The sequence below is a fragment of the Pempheris klunzingeri genome, chromosome 22 (genome assembly GCF_042242105.1).
Source record: "Pempheris klunzingeri isolate RE-2024b chromosome 22, fPemKlu1.hap1, whole genome shotgun sequence".
In the NCBI taxonomy this organism is placed as follows: Eukaryota; Metazoa; Chordata; class Actinopteri; order Acropomatiformes; family Pempheridae; genus Pempheris; species Pempheris klunzingeri.
In genome coordinates this window covers 1,516,469-1,535,313 of record NC_092033.1, presented here as the reverse complement: position 1 = coordinate 1,535,313, position 18,845 = coordinate 1,516,469, and the positions used below count along the sequence as shown (strand labels likewise).

Sequence of the window (18,845 nt, the reverse complement as noted above, 5' to 3'; positions counted from 1 at the left end):
GCCCTCCGCGGTGAGGCTTAAACTTCCAGGTCCAGTGAAAAGAAGAAAACCCAGTCAGAGCTGCAGCCTTGGATCCGGATCACTTTGGGTCTGTGGGTGTCTGTGGTCTGTCCTCACTGGAGGCGGTTCACATTAACTTCACCTGATCCGGATTCAAAGTGGAGCCCAAAGAAACAGAAGCAGCAAAATAAAAAGTTCAGCTTGTTTGAGCTCAAGTCACTTTGGTCGCTTTCCAGGCTGCACGCGTGGAGCCGGAGTGTGTGTGTGTGTGTGTGTGTGTGTGTGTGTGTTAAAGAGTGTGTGTGAAGGTGTGTGTGTCCCTCTACTCACTACAACAGTGTGTCAGCCCCGTTTACTTTTATACACTCTGTCACTGCCTGTCTGTCTGTCTGTCTGTCTGTCTGTCTGTCCAACAGCAGGAACATCAAAACAAAAAACTAACATCATAAATAAATAAGTACAAAATAATCAGTTTAATTTAATCAGTTAACTAAACAAAATAAAAACCTTCACAAGAATCTTTAAAAAAAAATACAATTTCTTGCAGTAAATTCAACTTTACACTGTAAAAACACCCCGAATTATATATATAATATATATATTATATATATATATTGAATATATTTGAAGTACCATAAAGTCAAAGTACTTATTATCATGTGCTGAATATCATGTTCTTGGATTACAGTGATAAATGATCATGAATGTGTTCATCGCCTCAATAATTGACCTGATAAGCTGTAATTATTCTATATGATACACGTACAGTTTAATGTTTAATTATATTTGGCTTTAATGATCTAAATCTGCAGAGTAACTGAAGTTATCAAACAGCTGTAGTGGAGTGAAAATACAAGTAGAGTAGAAATATAAAGCAGAAAAGCAGAGAGAAGAACGTCAGTACAGTGATGGAGTGAATGGACTATTACTTTGATCACCATCACTAGAAATGAGCTGAAGTAGCTTCAGCGTTTGTAAATAAGAGGAAACTAAATAAAAGAGTTTAAAGTTTGAATAAAAGAGTTTAAAGTTTGAATAAAAGACTTTAAAGTTTGAATAAAAGACTTTAAAGTTTCCTTAAAGCTGCGTGTTGTGAGTTTCAGCCACAAGGGGGCAGAAAAGCATCAAAATGAGCTACAGCGGCGCTAACGTACAACAGCGGCTAACAAAAGCTGCATTCAGTGTTAATATGTGAACACACACACACACACACACACACACACACACACACACACACACACAGGAAGCTGACTCACAGATTGCCAATCATTAACCACAGCTCAGTGTGTGTGTGTGTGTGGTAGGTGAAGGTGAGATATGAAAATAGTTATCACACACACACACACACATACACACACACACACACACACACACGTACACATGTCAGTATGAGGAAATCTGCAGTTGAATATTATCAGAAAAATGTACTTAAGGCTTCAAAAATAAAAGTACTCCTGGTGAAGAAGCTCTTTTCTCTCTATCAATAAAGTCTTTATCCATAATAATAAGAATACATGATCATTTATTTGTTGATTATATTTTTGTTATTGAGCTAAATCTGCAGAGTAAGCAGGAACTTACATTTTTACTATGAAGCAAGTTAGCACAAGCATTAGCCTCAGTTAGCTCAAGCATTAGCCTCAGTTAGCTCAAGCATTAGCCCCAGTTAGCATGTGCATTAGTCTCAGTTAGCACAAGAACTAGCCTCAGTTAGCTCAAGCATTAGTCCCAGTTAGCATGTGCATTAGCCTCAGTTAGCTCCAGTTAGCACAAGCACCAACCCGAGTTAGCATTAGCTAGGGTGCCAATTAGCATTGCAGTTGTGCATTTGGTGCTTCCTTAGTGGGCGTCTGAACCCTGATATTCTTACTCTAACCGCTAATCATGTGACTCCTCCTGCCTAAACCTCACCAATCCCAGTTCAAAATGTCCGACACTGAGTCCCTGTCCAACCACAGCACAACACAACAACCAACAAACCTAAGAAGTGTCCAAGAAAACGTTCAGGTGCTCCAGATTAAAAAAAAACTCGTAATAATGAAACTAATAAATAAATTCAGCACGACAACAGTGTTTGTGTAATTACTTTGTCGGCCACAAGGGGGAGACAAAAGCTCCACACTGCAGGTTTAACATGGAGAGAATTTTAACAACTTTATTTCCTGTTGGGTAGCTTAATCTGCAGCAGTGCATCATGGGATATAAAATCATCACGTGTCCCACGAAAACCAATAAACAATAAAAAAACAACCTAATTTTAGTTTGAATCAAAAAATGTGACTGAAATATGTCAAAAATATTCATTCAAATTTAATAGAAATTAAATACAAAACAGTAAAGAAATGCAGTTTATACAGTTAAAAGGTTAAAATGGTAAAGATTTAAAACAAAGATATGAACAGGCAGGCAGCTCAAGCATAAAAATGATTGATGATTGGTGATAAATACACAAATAAGTATCATAAATATTCAAAAATAACTCAAAAAAAGACATTAAAACCTCTTAAAACTCCTCAAGGATTCCAGGAAAGCCCTCAAGGACCCTCCATGATAGGGCCTGGAATATCCTAATATTCAAAACCTGCATGAGTTCAGTCTAAAGTATTTAACAGCTGATAAATTGATTAATTTAGACTTGACTTTATATTCATCAGTTTTTATGGTTCTTTCTGTTCACAGTCAGACTCTGACCTCTAGTGGCCGGATGACCAAACTGCAGCCACACACACAGGAAGATAAATATATAATAATAATAATAATAATAATAATAATAATAATAATAATAATAATATATAAAAATCTATAATATATATATATATAATAATAATTCTTAATATATATATATATATTTAAAAACTTCTGTCGTGTACTTTATGTGCTCTTACTGTGATATTTAAGTGAATAAACAAACTAACTCACCTACGTTGGCTTCTTGGGCTGATGGGGTTTTTCCAGGATCCTTGAAGAAGTTCCAGGAGGTGCTTGAGGAGGTTTTTACAGAAGAAGAGAGATGGAGGAATTTAATAATTTCTTTATTTTAATTTATCTTTATTTATTTATTCACTACATAATAAACCAATAACCTAAAATATGCATTTATGTGCTGCTGCCCTTCTGTTAAAATACTGTATTTTGGAAACATTTTGACTACAATTATTATTATATTTAATGATTAATAATCAATTACAAAATGATGATAATAATAATACGTTTATTCCACTCTTTTCACAAATGTTTACTACAATAAATAATAATTTTCTAGCCCTTACTGTGTGTTTTGGATGTTATATACTATATAAATATAGATATGAGGTTTGTGTGAACACGTCTAACTGAAATCAATAATAATAATAATGATCAATGCAACTAAAATTTTGAAATCACTAATGAATTTTACTTGCAATAAAACATGTTTTGCTCTCAGTGTGGACAGATTTGCTCTTTGATCGCACAATAAAAGCACAAAAATAACCTCAAGTTATTGTTAGATATAATGACACATAACTCGTTTGTTGTTATATTTGAGTTATGATCAAATATCTTTTTTTAAAAAAGCCTTTTATTAATGCTGCCACTGCTCTGATCTTCTATCATCGCATATTTTATTCTTTCATTTTGTTTTTATCAGAAGTGTCTGACTTGATTCTCCTGAAGTCCTGAACTGAAGCTTTGTGCTGTATTAAAGTACTTTATTATGTTTTATCATTATTATATAACTATATTATATTATATATTTGAGTTATAATATCATATTAGTCCAACTGAAATATAACAGTGTGTTGTTTTATGTTATATTTGTATAATAATGAATCATAACTTCTGTGTTTCATCTTTTATTTACCTGATATTTGAGGTTTTATTTATTTTATTTGCCTGATTTTTCACCTTTTATTTACCTGATGTTTGAGGTTTTATTTACCTGATGTTTGAGGTTCTATTTGTTCTATTTACCTGGTGTCTGAAGTGTTATTTACCTGGTGTCTGAGGGTGTATCTGTGTGATGTGTCCACATCAGAAACCCCCCGCAGCTCTCGGGGTTGTGACAGGCAGCCGACTCTTTCATCATGTGACGCTGCACAGAGCGGAAGCAGTGCAGAGGTCTCACTCCTCTCCTAACTCTGAGAACCACTTCCTGGCCTGGCCGCTGGCCCAAGCATCCCGCTAACGAATGAATAAAGGGAAGTCTACAGAATGGTTTCATGTCTCAGCTCTCTTGTTAGGCCAATGACGCGAAACATTTGTTAGAAAACACATTATTTTGAGCGGGGGTACAAAAGCAGGAAGTTGAAAGGGGTGGGATTTCTGCTTTTTTGCGCTTAAGAGCTGAGTGATCCATCTTTAGATACATAGAAGATCTTCGGAGGAGTTAGCCGGCTAACTGCTAACTCAGAGAGACGCCATTAGTTGGGTGAAAATCAGGCATCCGCGTCAGGTCGAAAGGGGAATTAGCTCACTGCTCACACCCGTCTCCCTCACACCTGCTGCCGGATACTTATAAGAGTCTGATTCGCTTATGCTGTCGAGGTGTTTTTCTCCCAATTTTAGCTCTTTTTCCAAAGTCGGAAGCTGATGTGAGCTGCGCAGGAGTCCAGCTCTGAAGGGGGTTAGCATTAGCAGCGCTAGCTTGGATTGAACGCTTGTTTTGATAAAAAGCCGAGGACTTGTTTGACAAACTGCCGGCCATGGCGGCAGGAGGGGCGGGCGGAAAAACCTACTCGTTCAAGGTGGTGCTGCTGGGGGAAGGCTGTGTGGGGAAGACGTCGCTGGTGCTGCGATACTGCGAAAACAAATTCAACGACAAACACATCACAACTCTACAGGTAAGACAGACAGGAAGCTGCTGCTAGCGCGGGCTAGCTAGCTAGCAGGCGAGCTAGCAGGCTAACCGTGACAGCCGAGGAGCGGGTTGTTTTTTTTGGAAGGTGGAGGTGTTTGGTCGAGGTGGGGGGTGTTTTTGTTGCTGTCACTGTGTGTGTGCGTGTGTGTGTGTGGACGCGTGTTGCGTAGCCCGTGCCGTCCCGGGAGAGCGGGGTTATTGCGAATTACCGCTGGTGTGTGTGGCTGACACTGGAGCCGCCCGCCCTGCCGGGAGCAGGCGGGGTGAAGGAGGCGGAAAACCGAGCGTCCCGTCATACCTACCCAGAAACACAGGTGTTTTCAGCCTGAGTGACACAGGGCACACTGATAATAACCAATATGTAGCTCATCGATAGTTTAAATGTAGTTCAATAACTCCTCTGGTCATATTTCCCTGCCTGTCAGTACATTTGTAGTATTTAAGTACAACTTTGATGTACTTTTACTTCACTTCAGAGTATTTAAATGCAGAACTTTACAGCTGTGAACATTAATATTGTACAAACAGCATTAACGATAATAGAGTTTGTACTTTTACTCATGTGAAACACTGTAGTTTTACTCATAACTGGGTATTTTAACAGAATAATGTCGCTGCTTTTACTGAAGTACTTCTGTTATTACTGACTAATACTTCAGATAAACACTAAACTCATTCTTCAGAGTTGTTGACTGTAATTAACATTATTTATTACATACGAACTTTGTGCTGTGAAAACTTAAGCTAACTCAATCCTGGTTTAAACTAGAGCCAACTGTTAAATAGTTTTTAGTAATTTATTAAATGTTTAGATCATTTTTTAAGGAGTAAAAGACAAAAAAATCCCTGCTTCTCTTTGTTATATATGAAAATAAATACATTATTTTTGGACTTAATTGATAAATCTAGAAAATGATTGGCCAGTTAACTGATAGTGACATTGATCATTAGTTGTGTTCATGGACATATAGTCAGTATAAAACTGCTTAGAATATCACAAAAAGGGACAAAAATGTGTTTATTTATGTGTGTGTGTGCACATAGTTTATATAAATGATTGTTTTACACGTTAAATATTATTAGTCAGCCAATTCTGGAAAATGATAAATTGATAAAGTGGCAAAACAGGAAATGTGACTTCACTGCGCTGCACTGGCTGGAAACCTGACTCATAAGTGCAGGACCCGACACGTCAAACATAGGTGATGTTAATCTTTCATCCAAACTGTGAAAATACACGACACATTAAACAGAGACGACCACAGAACATATTAAACATATTAAACTACTGGTAGGTGCAAAAATAACGCAGTGTTGAGGTAAAATCCCTGTTTTTGTGAATGGAGTCTGGTGTGTCTGCAGAGAGCGATAAAACGACTGTTTGTCCTTTTAGTGGACGAGCTTTGATGATTTGAGTCGCCCCAAAGTGTTACGTTGCAGTACGAGGTGATCGACTGGACCAGTTCCAACACTTTTTGTACCTACCAGTCGTTCAAACACCAGAATATGTTGAAATTGGACCCAGGTTTAAAAACACAGAGACTTTCCTGCTAAGATTAAGTTTAGGTTTATAGAGAAAAACACTCAACAGAAACTATGAGGAGGAAAAACTGAGAAATCAAAACATTATTTATCAAAGTAGGACATTTAGATGTGTTTTTATTGTTGGAACCAGAGTCGTTCTTTTAAAGTCGTAAATTTCAGAGAGTTTAAGAGAGTAACGACCGCAAAATTACACTGGATTACGTAACATAACTGATGGATGAAGTTTAACTTTCATTTCCTCTCCTTCTCACCCACACCTGCACACTTTCTATTTCTCACTCTTGTTTTTTTCCTCCTCCCTCAGCGTTACTAAACAAACCTGAGGATTTGCTGCTTGTAAACATGATCTGACGCTTTCAGGCTGAAAATAGTCACATGTTAATCTGCAGTGAAACTGAAGCCAGGTCTCTGTAACGAAGCTGTAGAATAAAATGGTTGCTTGCATTACATTATTATGATATAATGTAGTTTTATACAGGAGCAAAAAGTACAAAAGTTTAATGTTGGATTCTCTGTCGGCCTCGCCTGATTTTACCGTCCTGCTCTTGTGCAACAAAATGACGTCCTTCTCGCCTGCATGTGAACGCAGCCTTTCGGTTAGCTTAGCTAGCTTAGCTTCGGTCTGGCTCTGGTGGTCGGAAGATCGGCGCAGGGTTCGCTTTAATCCAAACGCTGAATTCAGAGAGGAAGTCTGCCATAAGTAACACATATCAGCAGTCAGCAACACTATTAACACTCTGTTGTGTGTTGGGGAGAAGATGTTTTGTGTGTAATATACCTCCCTTTTATATTTGTGTTTAACAGGATCCTTTCCTAAACGTAACCAAGTAGTTTTGGTGCCTAAACATAACCAATCTGCAACTGAAAACTGATGATAATGGAAGAAAACTGACACATATAACTAAGTTTACACATGAATAAATGTGTTTTCCTGTTGGTCTCACACCTGATTTGAACCCTGTTCAGCCTCCTGAGTAGGAATTCATCATTTTTCATACTCAAATACACACTCTGATTGTACTTCAGCTTGAGTTGCACGTCCCTGTTTTCCACCTCGGCTTGTGAAGAATTTGAAAACAATCCCAAAGAGCAGACGGGAGAGTTTCTGGACATAAACTGAGTTTTCACAGTCGCTCATATTGTTGCGTCAGAAGCCTTCAGAGCTGATAAAAGGCTTTTAGAGTCGGTCAGTGTGTGTTTGCGTATCGTGTTTCAGCCGCTCTGACAGCCTCGCTCTGGTTTGGTCGTTTATCTGCTGAGCTCAGGTTTCAGAAATCTCTCCCCTGATTTCAGGAGAAGCAAAAGGGGAAATAAAAAGCCGGCGACGGAGCGTCAGTGACGAGTGATCTGAATCGATCCTCCGCCGCAGGGCGTCTGGAGGAGGCCGATCAGCTCCGGGTGGGAGTGAGGAAGCCTCGAGCTCGGGCCTGAAGCCAAACTCCAGCCAGAAATCTGCTGCTTCTTCTTCTTCTGTTGTGTTGGGTTTCAGGATAAAAGTGACGGCAGACGGAAAATCCTGAAACAGGTTCAAGGGTTTTCCTCGTGTGTCATCGTCAGGGCTGGACGAGGTGCTGCGCTGTGAGCTGCTTTGGTGCAAATATGGCAACACGGATGTGTAGTTTTAATCTAACAAACAGATGCTTTGCCTCATTCGGTAGCTTTAAAACTACAGTGAGTCAGGAGGGAGGAATCTGTGGTGATAACTGAAACCAAACGAGAAGATACTTCACACTGGCGTCATTTCACCTGAAAAAGAAATACAAACACACTCATAGTTTTAGGTCTGTTTAAGGGGTAAATGTAATTATTGTATATGTCTCATCAATCACTCCTCTCTGATATAATGGAGTCTGGTGTGTTTGAAGAGAGAAGGAGAGCAGCTTCATTCCTCCGTGGAGAGAAAGTCTGACAGTGGTGATACAGCTGAGTCTTTTCTGAGGTGGTTAAACTCTGTTTTTATCCGCTGTACTACAGCTGAAGATACACTGACAGTGAAGAAGCACCTCATTCAACTACACCTCAAAAAACCTGAACTGTCCCTTTAAACTATGCAGGTTTTATCTCTCCTGCCTTGAATATCTCACCGTTTCTTCTCTTAACTGTTGTCATAAAGTCCAGGTGGACTCCAGAACTCCTCGCTGCCTGTCTGCCGTCGTTGAAAGGCATTCTGGGAAATGTAGGCAGCCCATAGACGGGCGAGATCCAGTAAATGAATGAACTAGAGTTCGTTTGTAGGACCCAGCGAGCAGAGAGGATGATGGGAGGGCGCCTTCAGGTCACGGTCACACGGTCCTGAACGCTCCTCACCCACTCGCGTCATGTGACCCACAGCCCGGAGGTGCATTATGGGTGTCGCTGGCGGATAAGCGATTATTTTATCGCTGTCAGCTGCGAGATTTTCCGCCCTGCGGCGATTCTCCGTGGCCGCAGGAGTTTGAAGTGAGCGTTAAATGAAGCGAACGCTCGGCGGGAGGATGAGAGGATGACAGGGATGCTGTGGAGAAACGGTCATCTCCCAGCACGAGCTCTGCATGATTAAACTTCATCACAAGACCATCCAGAGCGGAAAATGCCTCTTTTTTTTCTTTTTTTCAAACATATTTTTCCACAGTTTGTGCAGGACGTCTTCAGGCTCACAGATGTTTCACAATATTTCCTCTCTCACTGTATTTTTTTAGACTATATCGTGTCTCTCTCCTTTTTCAGACAGTCACAATGTCAGATTAGGCGATCGGGGCAGACGGCATGTTGGACCTCGACCAATCGTGGCTCGCCATCTTTTGTGACTAATTTAATTTTCCAAATAATCCAGTAATTGTTTCATCTGGAAAATGTCAGAAACCATAAAAATATACCATCTGTTCCAGTTTGCCTGAGCTCAGCGTGACGTCTGCAGACGGCTCGAAAAGTCACAGTATTTAAGGTTTAACAGAAGAAAAGTACTGCTGCTGCAGTAATGTAGATGGTTACTGGTGTTACTGGTGTCACTGGTGTTACTGGTGTTACTGGTGTCAGACTACAGAGTTGTTGGGTCTTAATATTCCAGATTTCTGTAGAAGACTCTGACAGCTAATCCATAATTATTCTAGTTTAGTATCTGTGATTGTTGTTGATAAAGACTCCAGGTTTGAACTGTAGAAAGTTCGTATTCAAAATATTATTTTATATATTTATCATTAAAATCATATTTATCAACTAAAGTTAACACTTTTTTTCCCTCTTGTTTCAAACTTTGTCATTTAAGGACTTTTTAATCTTTTCCCAGTTTGGAAACCATCAGTTTTGTCTCTGGTGACCTGTGAAACTGATCATTTATAATGATATTAATAGATAATAAGAGTGAAAACATGTCAGGAAGCAAATAAAATAATAATATATTTTTTTTAAAGCAACAATAATAATAATAATAATAATAGCTTGCAATATTATTTTAGTAATTTAAAAAAATAATAAGTAATTTTAAATAATACATTATTATATCCCAAAATAATATCAGATTAAAAACAACAATGATGCCAGAAAAATAAATAATTTATTTACCAAATGAATTATTGGAACAATGAGGACGATCAGTGAGTGTTTGTGGTTCAGAGTTCAGAGGACAAGATCAATAACACGCACAGTCAGCTGACCGGCCACACACACACACACACACACACACACACACACACACATACACACACACTCTCTTCATCATATATTCCCTCAGTGAGTCGACTTCCTTCTTAAACTCGACCCTGAAGTTCACTTTCCCAGCGAGCGGCTCGATAAATCAGAGAAACAAACTGAACCTTTCACCCAGACGCACTTTGTTCAACAAGCCGTCGTCTAGAAACTCTCACAGCTTCCCGGCCAAAATGAACCCACGGACGTCCTGTGGCGCAACGGGTGAAGTTACAAAAGTACCTGAAGCTGTTGCAGAAGAACGTTTCAGGTTTTAGACGAGCGTCCATGTTGGTTTTTACTGCCACTGGTATTTAGATTTCCTGACAGAAATACTTTCTCTTTCACTTTCAAACTGTCCGTCTCCTCTTCCTCTGCAGGCGTCCTTCCTCACAAAGAAGCTCAACATCACAGGAAAGAGAGTGAATCTGGCCATATGGGTAAGAGCGGCGGCCTCTGCAGCTGTTTTCACGCCGAGGACGACTGAAGATGTGAAGCTTTGTGTTTCTCTCTCTGCAGGACACGGCAGGTCAGGAGCGCTTTCATGCGTTAGGTCCCATCTACTACAGAGACTCCAATGGAGCCATACTAGTGTACGACATTACAGACGAAGACTCCTTCCAGAAGGTAACGCCTCCGTCTGACTCCATGTTTCCAGAAACGGCTTCCAGTGCTTACTGAGCTACGTCTGTTGAACTGAGCATTGGAAGTATTTAAGGACAACTTTGGGAGTTTGGAAATTGGTCCTCAGCCACTTAGTAAGCTGCAATGTAATCCTTTGGGGCAACTGCACCTGATCAAAGTAGGTCCCCTGAAGAGATGGAGCTGTAAGATCCTTTTTATATAATCAGAAACAGCCGTTATATCGCTCACTTCAAAACCACCAGACTCCATTGATAAAAACAGTAATTTTACCTCTCAAATCACATGAGTAGTTGCTGGTCCACCGCTGCCTCGATCGGTTAGTTTGTCTGTGTTGTTGTGTGACTTTTGTATTTTAAAGGATTAGTTTGGATCCAACACAATATTTATGTAACACACAATAACAGAGACGAGCGAACTTACAAGGCAGCAGCAGACCAGAAAATGAAGAGTTCTGCACGGTAAAATCCCTGTTTTAGCGAATGTAGTCTGGTGTGTGTACAGAGAGCGATATAACGGCTGTTTGTGGTTAAACCAAAAGGATCTTCCAGGTCTCTCTCTGTAGGGATCCTTTCCATGATGCTGTCACACACTTAGAATAACACTCTGAGCTTTAGTGGACCTACTGTGATCAGGTGCATCGTGTCTGAGGTGATCTATTGGACCAATTCCAACACTTTTGTCAGTTTGTTCAATCATTTTGAACCCAATATATGAAAAAAATACCAAAGTTATCCTTTAAGAGTTTGCACCAAATGCTGAAACAGATTCTTTATTTTGTTAATTGATTCAGTATTTTCAGATTTAATTCATAACATTTGATATAAATGATAAAAACAATAGTTTTTGCAGGAAAAATAAAACTGTAACAAAAACTCTTCAAACTAAAGTGTTGTTAGTTTGGAGCATGTTGTCACTTCTAAACACTTTATAGAGCTGAAATTAATTCTGGATTCATTGATTAGCATCGATCAACAGACTATTAATCAGCAAATTTGATAACAAATGATTCATTTTAAATGATTTCTTCAACAAAAATGCCAAAATATCTTCAGTCCAGCTTCTTAACTGTGCCTCTTTTCTTCTTCTTCTTTTATAAAGATGAACATTTCTTCCTCCTCTCTCTCTTCCGTCTTTATTTGTTATTTAAAAGTCGTAGTAATGTTTGTTCTTCCTCTTGCAGGTGAAGAACTGGGTGAAAGAGTTGAGGAAAATGTTGGGGAACGAGATTTGTTTATGTATAGTAGGTAAGTCCACTCCCTCCCGTGGTTGTTATTCATGCTGCTGATCACCACAAAACAAATAACTTCCTTATTAGATGATGATCTTTTGGATAAATAAAGATTATTGGAGACCACGGCTGCTCTCAGTAGGGAAGTTAGCGGCTGTAATGTTTTATTGACGTCAGTTTCAGTCTGGTTTGTAGAAAACATCCATGTGAGTCAGTTAAATGTAACATTTAATTATTATTTATTTATTATTATTATTAGTGTTTATTAGCAACACACACACAAGGCACCTGTTGACATAAAGTCGTGTTTACAGCACAGCAGCTTGGACTTTAAAGGGTAACTTATGTATTTTTAAACCTGGGCCTGGGTATAAATAACTGGTAGGTAGTAAAAGTGTTGGAACTGGTCCAGTAGATCACCTCAGCCAGCACCTGATCACAGTTGGTCCACTAGAAGTGCTGAGAGTAAGACCTGGAAGATCCTCTTGGTTTAACCACAAACTCTCTGCACACACACCAGACTCCATTCATAAAATCATTAATTTTACCGTGCAGAACACTTCACTTTCTGGTCTACAGCTGCCTTGATACGTTGGCTTGTTTCTGTTGTTGTGTGTTAAATAAATATTGTGTTGGATCCAAACTAACCCTTTAAAATACGCCGATCAAACTAACCGATCGAGGCGGCGGTAGACCAGCAGCTGTTGTATCGCTCTCTTCAAACACACCAGACTTCATTGACAAAACAGTCATTTTAAACTGAACACAGCATGTTGCACTAGTAACACTAACAGATTCGGGCTGCGTTAGAGGTAAAGTTACTGTTTTTGTCAGTGGAGTTCGGTGGCTTTGAAGAGGGTGATATAATGGCTGTTTTGGAAAGGCTCCTTACATAGACTCTTATATCGCTGCCTTCAAAAGCACCAGACTCCATTGACAAAAACAGTCATTTTACCCCACCGTACACAGGAGGTGCTGGTCTGCTGCTGCCTCCATCAGTTAGAGTGTGTTAAAATACCAGTTTTTGTCAATGGAGTCTGGTGATATAACGACTGGTCTCCACCTCCTCCTCCTCAAAACTTCACTTTAAGCAGAAAGTCGTAGTTTTCAGCGAAGTCGAATCCTCTGAATCTGAACCGTGAGCTGAGTTGAGCAGGTTCGTTAATCCTCACTGTCCATAAATCACTTTGAGGGACGTTCCCATGTGACTCGCTGCTTTATTAAAAACACAAAAATCACATTACCAAACAGCAGATTCTGTAACTGTGGCTCTGCCATAGTCCGAGCTGGTCCAAACACATGACGATCAGAAGATCAACCACATAATCCAGTTAAACACGCGGACAAATAACGGGATGTTTAGAAGCTGTAGCAACAGAGCAGATGCAAACATTTTCTCTTCGTGACCATAGAAACATGATGATGATGGTTTTGTGCAGTTTTGTTTTCAGCTTGACTCCAGACTGTTTTCCTGCTGTGGAAAAACTGGAATAAAACTGCTGTTCAGGCATTTAGGCGCCTGATGAACCTTTAAACTCATCGATCTGTTACTCAAATGTGATCATGATTCAACAACACGCCGCCACCAAAGTCCTTCAGTATTTAAGGATATTTAAAGTAAACCCTTTGATTCGAATGACAAATTGTGTTTGATAAAAATTACACCCATGTTGTCAAATATTAAGATCTGTTGCAGCCTCAGAGGTCCAATATCAGTTGGGCTCTTTTTAAAAATAAAACTGTGTCTTTTTAAAACTAAATAGTTGAACTTTTTTGAAATGGGGTTGTATTAGGTGCTTATTCCTGTTCTTGTGTTTGCTCTCTTCAAAACCACCAGACTCCATTGACAAAATCAGTTATTTTACTTCACAGAACAGGTTTTAAAACTCCAAATTCACACAATAGCACAAACAAGCTAACTGATCGAGGCAGCAGCTCCTGTGTTCTGTTCTCTAAAATCCCTGTTTTAGTGAATGTAGTCTGGTGTGTGTGCTGTTTGTGGTTAAACCAAAAGGATCTTCCAGGTCTCTCTCTGTAGGGATCCTTTCCATGATGCTGTCACACACACACAGGACCAATTCCAATATGTTTTTGTTCCTACCAGTCCTTTAGAAAACAATATCTGAAAATAGAGTTTGATTTCATTATATTTTGAGGATTTCTTCACCTTATCACATTTCCTGTCCAGCGTAACGTACTTATATGTTACATAGAAGAAGCGTCAACTCAACAACTTTGATCCAAAAATGAAGAGAAAATGAATGGAGTTTGGTTTAAGGTGCAGCAGAGTGACTGTGTATGAATCTGTTTTCTCTGCAGGTAATAAAATTGATCTGGACAAAGACAGACACGTTTCAGTGGAAGAGGCCGAGAGGTGAGAGCCACGTCGCTCTGATGATGATGATGATGATGATGATGATGATGATGATGATGAAGACATCTCGTTGTTCTGAGCGTGCTCAGTAGCCGTCCTTTCTGTCTGTTTCTGTGCAGTTATGCAGAGTCGGTGGGAGCCAGACACTACCACACGTCAGCCAAGTTAAATAAAGGCATCGAGGAGCTCTTCCTGGATCTCTGTAAAAGTAAGAAACAGACTGTCGGACATTTTCTACAACTTCAAGTTAATGTCGTTATGTTTTCACAGAGAGACGCCACCAGAAGAATAATTATTGATTTATTCACTGATCTTATTTTAAGGCTCTATATTATTTGTCTTCTTTTAAAAGAAGCCCTGTATGTATTGTTAATAATCCAAGTGTATATTTTTTTTAATGTGTATTTATTATATTATTTAAATTGGGGTGGTGATGAACTGGTTGAATTAGCTGAAACATAACTTCTGTGGGAGGTTACATGTTGTTGTTTGGGCTCAAAAGTTTAAAATTTAACTACTGAAAACACAAACAGACTAACTGATGGAGGCAGCAGCTCCTGTGTCCTGTTCTCTAAAATCCCTGTTTTAGTGAATGTAGTCTGGTGTGTGTGCTGTTTGTGGTTAAACCAAAAGGATCTTCCAGGTCTCTCTCTGTAGGGATCCTTTCCATGATGCTGTCACACACTTAGAATAACAATCTGAGCCTGTCAGTGGATCAAACAAGCTCTTTTAGTGGACCTACTGTGATCAGTTGTCCCAAAGGATCAGGTTGCAGCCATTGCAGCCCGTTTGGTGTCTGCTGGCTGAGGTCTTTGTTTTAGAAGCCTGTTATTTGTGCTGTTTTTTGAATGAGGTTTGGTTCTGTTCTTCTCCGTCTGCAGGGATGATGGAAACGGCTCAGGCTGAGGAGAGGTTGAAGGGCAACGGAGCCAGCCAATCAGCATCGAGTAGGCGGGGCGTACAGATTGTCGACGACGAACCACAGGCCACGCCCGCCGGAGGATGCTGCTCCTCTGGCTAACACACACACACACACACACACACACACACACACACACACACACTCTGTCAGACGTGCTTGCAGACATGATGTTCACACATTTACGAGTGTCTCTGTCGTCCCGTCGGTCCGCTCTAAAACCCCCAAATAACCCCAAGTGTTTTTTGCTGTGTTCACTCAGCGCCGCCTCTGCTGCTAAGGAGCATGGGAAATCATATTTAAAATGGTTTAATCATTGTTCCCGCCAAAATAAAAGCATCTTATGATTAAAACCGGCGTGCTTTCAGTGAGTAAATTAGACAGAAGAATCACATTTTCAGCACTTTGACTGCTATAATTTTTTTACTAAAACTAAAAACTACCCCAAAGAAACATTGAAGGCCACTGCAGCTGTTTGTGTGTGTTTCTTACTAAACATAAATTAAACGGTTGATTTTAGGACACAAAATGGCGGCTCAGACTTCAGCAGAGATTTATTTTGTTTTTCTTTGTTGGTTTTTGTTTTTGAGGGGGGATAAAACATGCATCCAGAAATACAAACACACACTGTACAAACCTCCATCAACCATCGTATTTATCTAAAAATATAAACATGTTTCCTGTTTCCAAACCCAGAGGAGCAGCAGGCCGACCGCTCGAGGCCCAGCGGCTCCACCTGCTGGACAAAAACACCTGTGATCATAATCTGTCACTCTCAGATATCAATATTTGTTTCGGTCTCTGTTGATCAGCTCCTGTTTTAATTAGATTTATATGTTTGTACATGTAAAATGTTTGAAAACACACCTGAGAAAAACAGAAAAAGTCTCACCTGTTACTTTTTCCCTGAGCTTTCAGACACATTTCATGGTCTTCCTCGGGGGTTGGAGTTCGTTTTTATTGGTGGAGGAAGACCATTAGATGGTGTTAAAAGCCCCAGAAAAGCCAGTAAGTGGACAGTGAATTGTTTCCATGCTGTTCACGTGCTCCGTGGTGACGAAGTGGGATTTTCTGGGATTATAAAGTCATAAATTAGATTATATTCTGCTCACAGCGGACAAATTCATCCAAATATACTAAATAATCACATTAAGCAACAAGAAAAAACTTTTTTACTTCTGTTTTATCAAAACTTTGTAAAAATCTGAGGTTTTAATTTGTGACTTTATAATCTGAGAATATTATTTTTCTTACAAATTTATGACTTAAACCACCAACATTCAGTTTTTTTCTCATAAATGTTTATTTTCAGAGATTCCCTGAGTTTTTTCTTGTCATGTAAATTTACTACTGTAATCACAGAGAATATCCACGATTTATTTTAAATTTTATTATTTATTACCCGTCCGGCAGCTCAGTAATCAGCCCCAATATGCCGTCATACATGTGAAAAAAGGCCGAACTCGTCCTTTATTCCGATCTGATACTCAAATCATTAAATCTGACTTTGAAGAAACACTGAACACAAAGTTAAAAGTGATTATAAAGCCTGAAAATTAACAAGTTTGTGAGAAGCTTCATGTGTTTCCTGGTCAAATCAATTAAAAATTTAAAGAAGAAGAGATAAAATTAAAGGAAATTAAAAACAAAACTGAAAAATTAAGCAAGAAATTAAAAATAAATGTGTAAAGTTCAGTTTGTAAAAGTAGAAATAAAAAGCAACAAATATAAAAACGTTGATCCAGTTAAACACTTGTTTTTCTGTCTTTATGTTATTGATCTCAAACAAGATGTCAGAAAACGTTTGTTTAATTTTCTCTGCAGGGTTTTGGTCCGTAAACGTCAGAATAAAATCTAATTTAGAGATTAAAAAGAATAAATTAACAGCAAATCTCAAACACGTCAGTGCTGGAAACAAAATGTGTTTTTTTCTTTTTAAATTTTGATCAAAATTTCACTTTTCTTTTCATTTTAATTGATGAAAAGTCATAAAATGTTTTTCCTGATCGATCGTCGAATAATTTATCAAATTAAATCTCTGTTGATTTTCTGAAGCTGTTTCTGTTCATTTAGATTTCCAGTCTGTACGTTAAACTACACTTTGATATTTGTTGTTAATTTATGTATTTAAATTTAATAATATTTTAACAAACATGTAAGTTTATTTTGAAAAATAAAATGTACGATGATTAAAACGTGTCAGTTTAGCAGTTTGACGGCTGAAATAATCAATAAAATCAGGTTTCATTTATTTAATCCATTAATTGTTTAGTTTACAAAGTGAATTTAGTGACAAACTCTTCAAAATTGGTTGTTTTGTCCCCAAAAACCTTCAAAAATATTTGATTTACAGAGAAATGAAACACAAAAAAAGCAAATCTTCACATTTTCACATGATGGAAACAAAAGTTTTGACTTTTAATTGTCAATTAATTTTCTTTTTAATTGATTAATTGACGGAACGGTTTCAGCTCTATCACATAACTGTATAATTAAACGATTATTTTTGGATATTGTGCAGCTGCTCCTTCATCCTCCTCCTCCTCCTCTACACACACACACACATTCATGTCTTTATATAGTTATGAGGACACTCCCCTTATCTCAACCTTTACCATCACAACTAAATGCTAACCATAACCGTACCTAACTTTAACCTAATAAGGAAGTTTTAATTCTCAGACGGCCCTTTGAAGCTGTGAGGACCAGACAAAATGTCCTCACAATGCAGGTGGAACAACACAGGTCCTCATAACTACACACAGACAAACACACACACTCTCCTGGACAGAGAAACGATACCGTGCATGTTTGATTTCTGTAAAAGGCTTTGTTTGTTTTTTCTTTTAAAACAAATGGTGAATAAAAACCGGAACAGTGGTTATTTAATAAGTTGTATTCCTGCGGCGGTGATGGAGATCTGTAGCTCCATTAATCTCCTCCACGCTCACCGGAAAAGAAAACAACCGTACAGGATGTTTTATCTGCCTTTTGGGAAAATCTACGCACATAGAAGAAGAGAAAACTAGCGCTGTGTGTCCTGTTCTGTTTGGGGGGGGAACAACAACAACAACAACAACAAATGTGGTTGAAAAGGAAACAAACAAAAAAAAAAAATCAGCGCACTTTTTGGAAATGTAATTTTTTAAAGTGCTCGTGTCAAAGTGTTTTTGTAACGATAATAGAACAATTATAACCATTTACACAACGCATGGACGTGTCGGACACATTGTCGTTATTTCATGCGCTTTTTTCATGCACTTCAACTTTTAACGATGCAGAAATGAGCTCTGGTGATATTCTATATTTTCTCATACTTGTGGGATGATTTTAAGGCATTTCTAAATCTGTGTCTTGTGTTTAATAATAATATAATGTTTACACACAGCATAAGTGTTATTCTAAGTGTGTGACAGCATCATGGAAAGGATCCCTACAGAGAGAGACCTGGAAGATCCTTTTGGTTTAACAGGAAATAGCACACACACCAGACTACATTCACTAAAACAGGGATTTTAGAGAACAGAACACTGGACTTGCTGGTCTGCTGCTGCTGATCAGTTAGGCAGTTTGTGTTACTGTGTGACTCTGATGTTTTAGTGTGGATCCAACACAATATTTGTGCAACACACAA

The 18,845-nt window shown here is 38.7% G+C and overlaps 1 protein-coding gene across 1 annotated transcript; it reads left to right on the top strand.

The window, feature by feature from the left end:
* The first annotated feature begins 4,365 nt into the window (after nucleotides 1–4,365).
* On the top strand, nucleotides 4,366–18,103 carry rab21 (RAB21, member RAS oncogene family). Its single transcript, XM_070854166.1, has 7 exons — nucleotides 4,366–4,820; nucleotides 10,426–10,485; nucleotides 10,565–10,672; nucleotides 11,871–11,934; nucleotides 14,238–14,292; nucleotides 14,412–14,500; nucleotides 15,174–18,103. Exons 1-7 carry the CDS (start codon nucleotides 4,683–4,685, stop codon nucleotides 15,311–15,313), a joined length of 654 nt encoding a protein of 217 aa, XP_070710267.1. The 5' UTR covers nucleotides 4,366–4,682; the 3' UTR covers nucleotides 15,314–18,103.
* The last annotated feature ends 742 nt before the right edge of the window (nucleotides 18,104–18,845 follow it).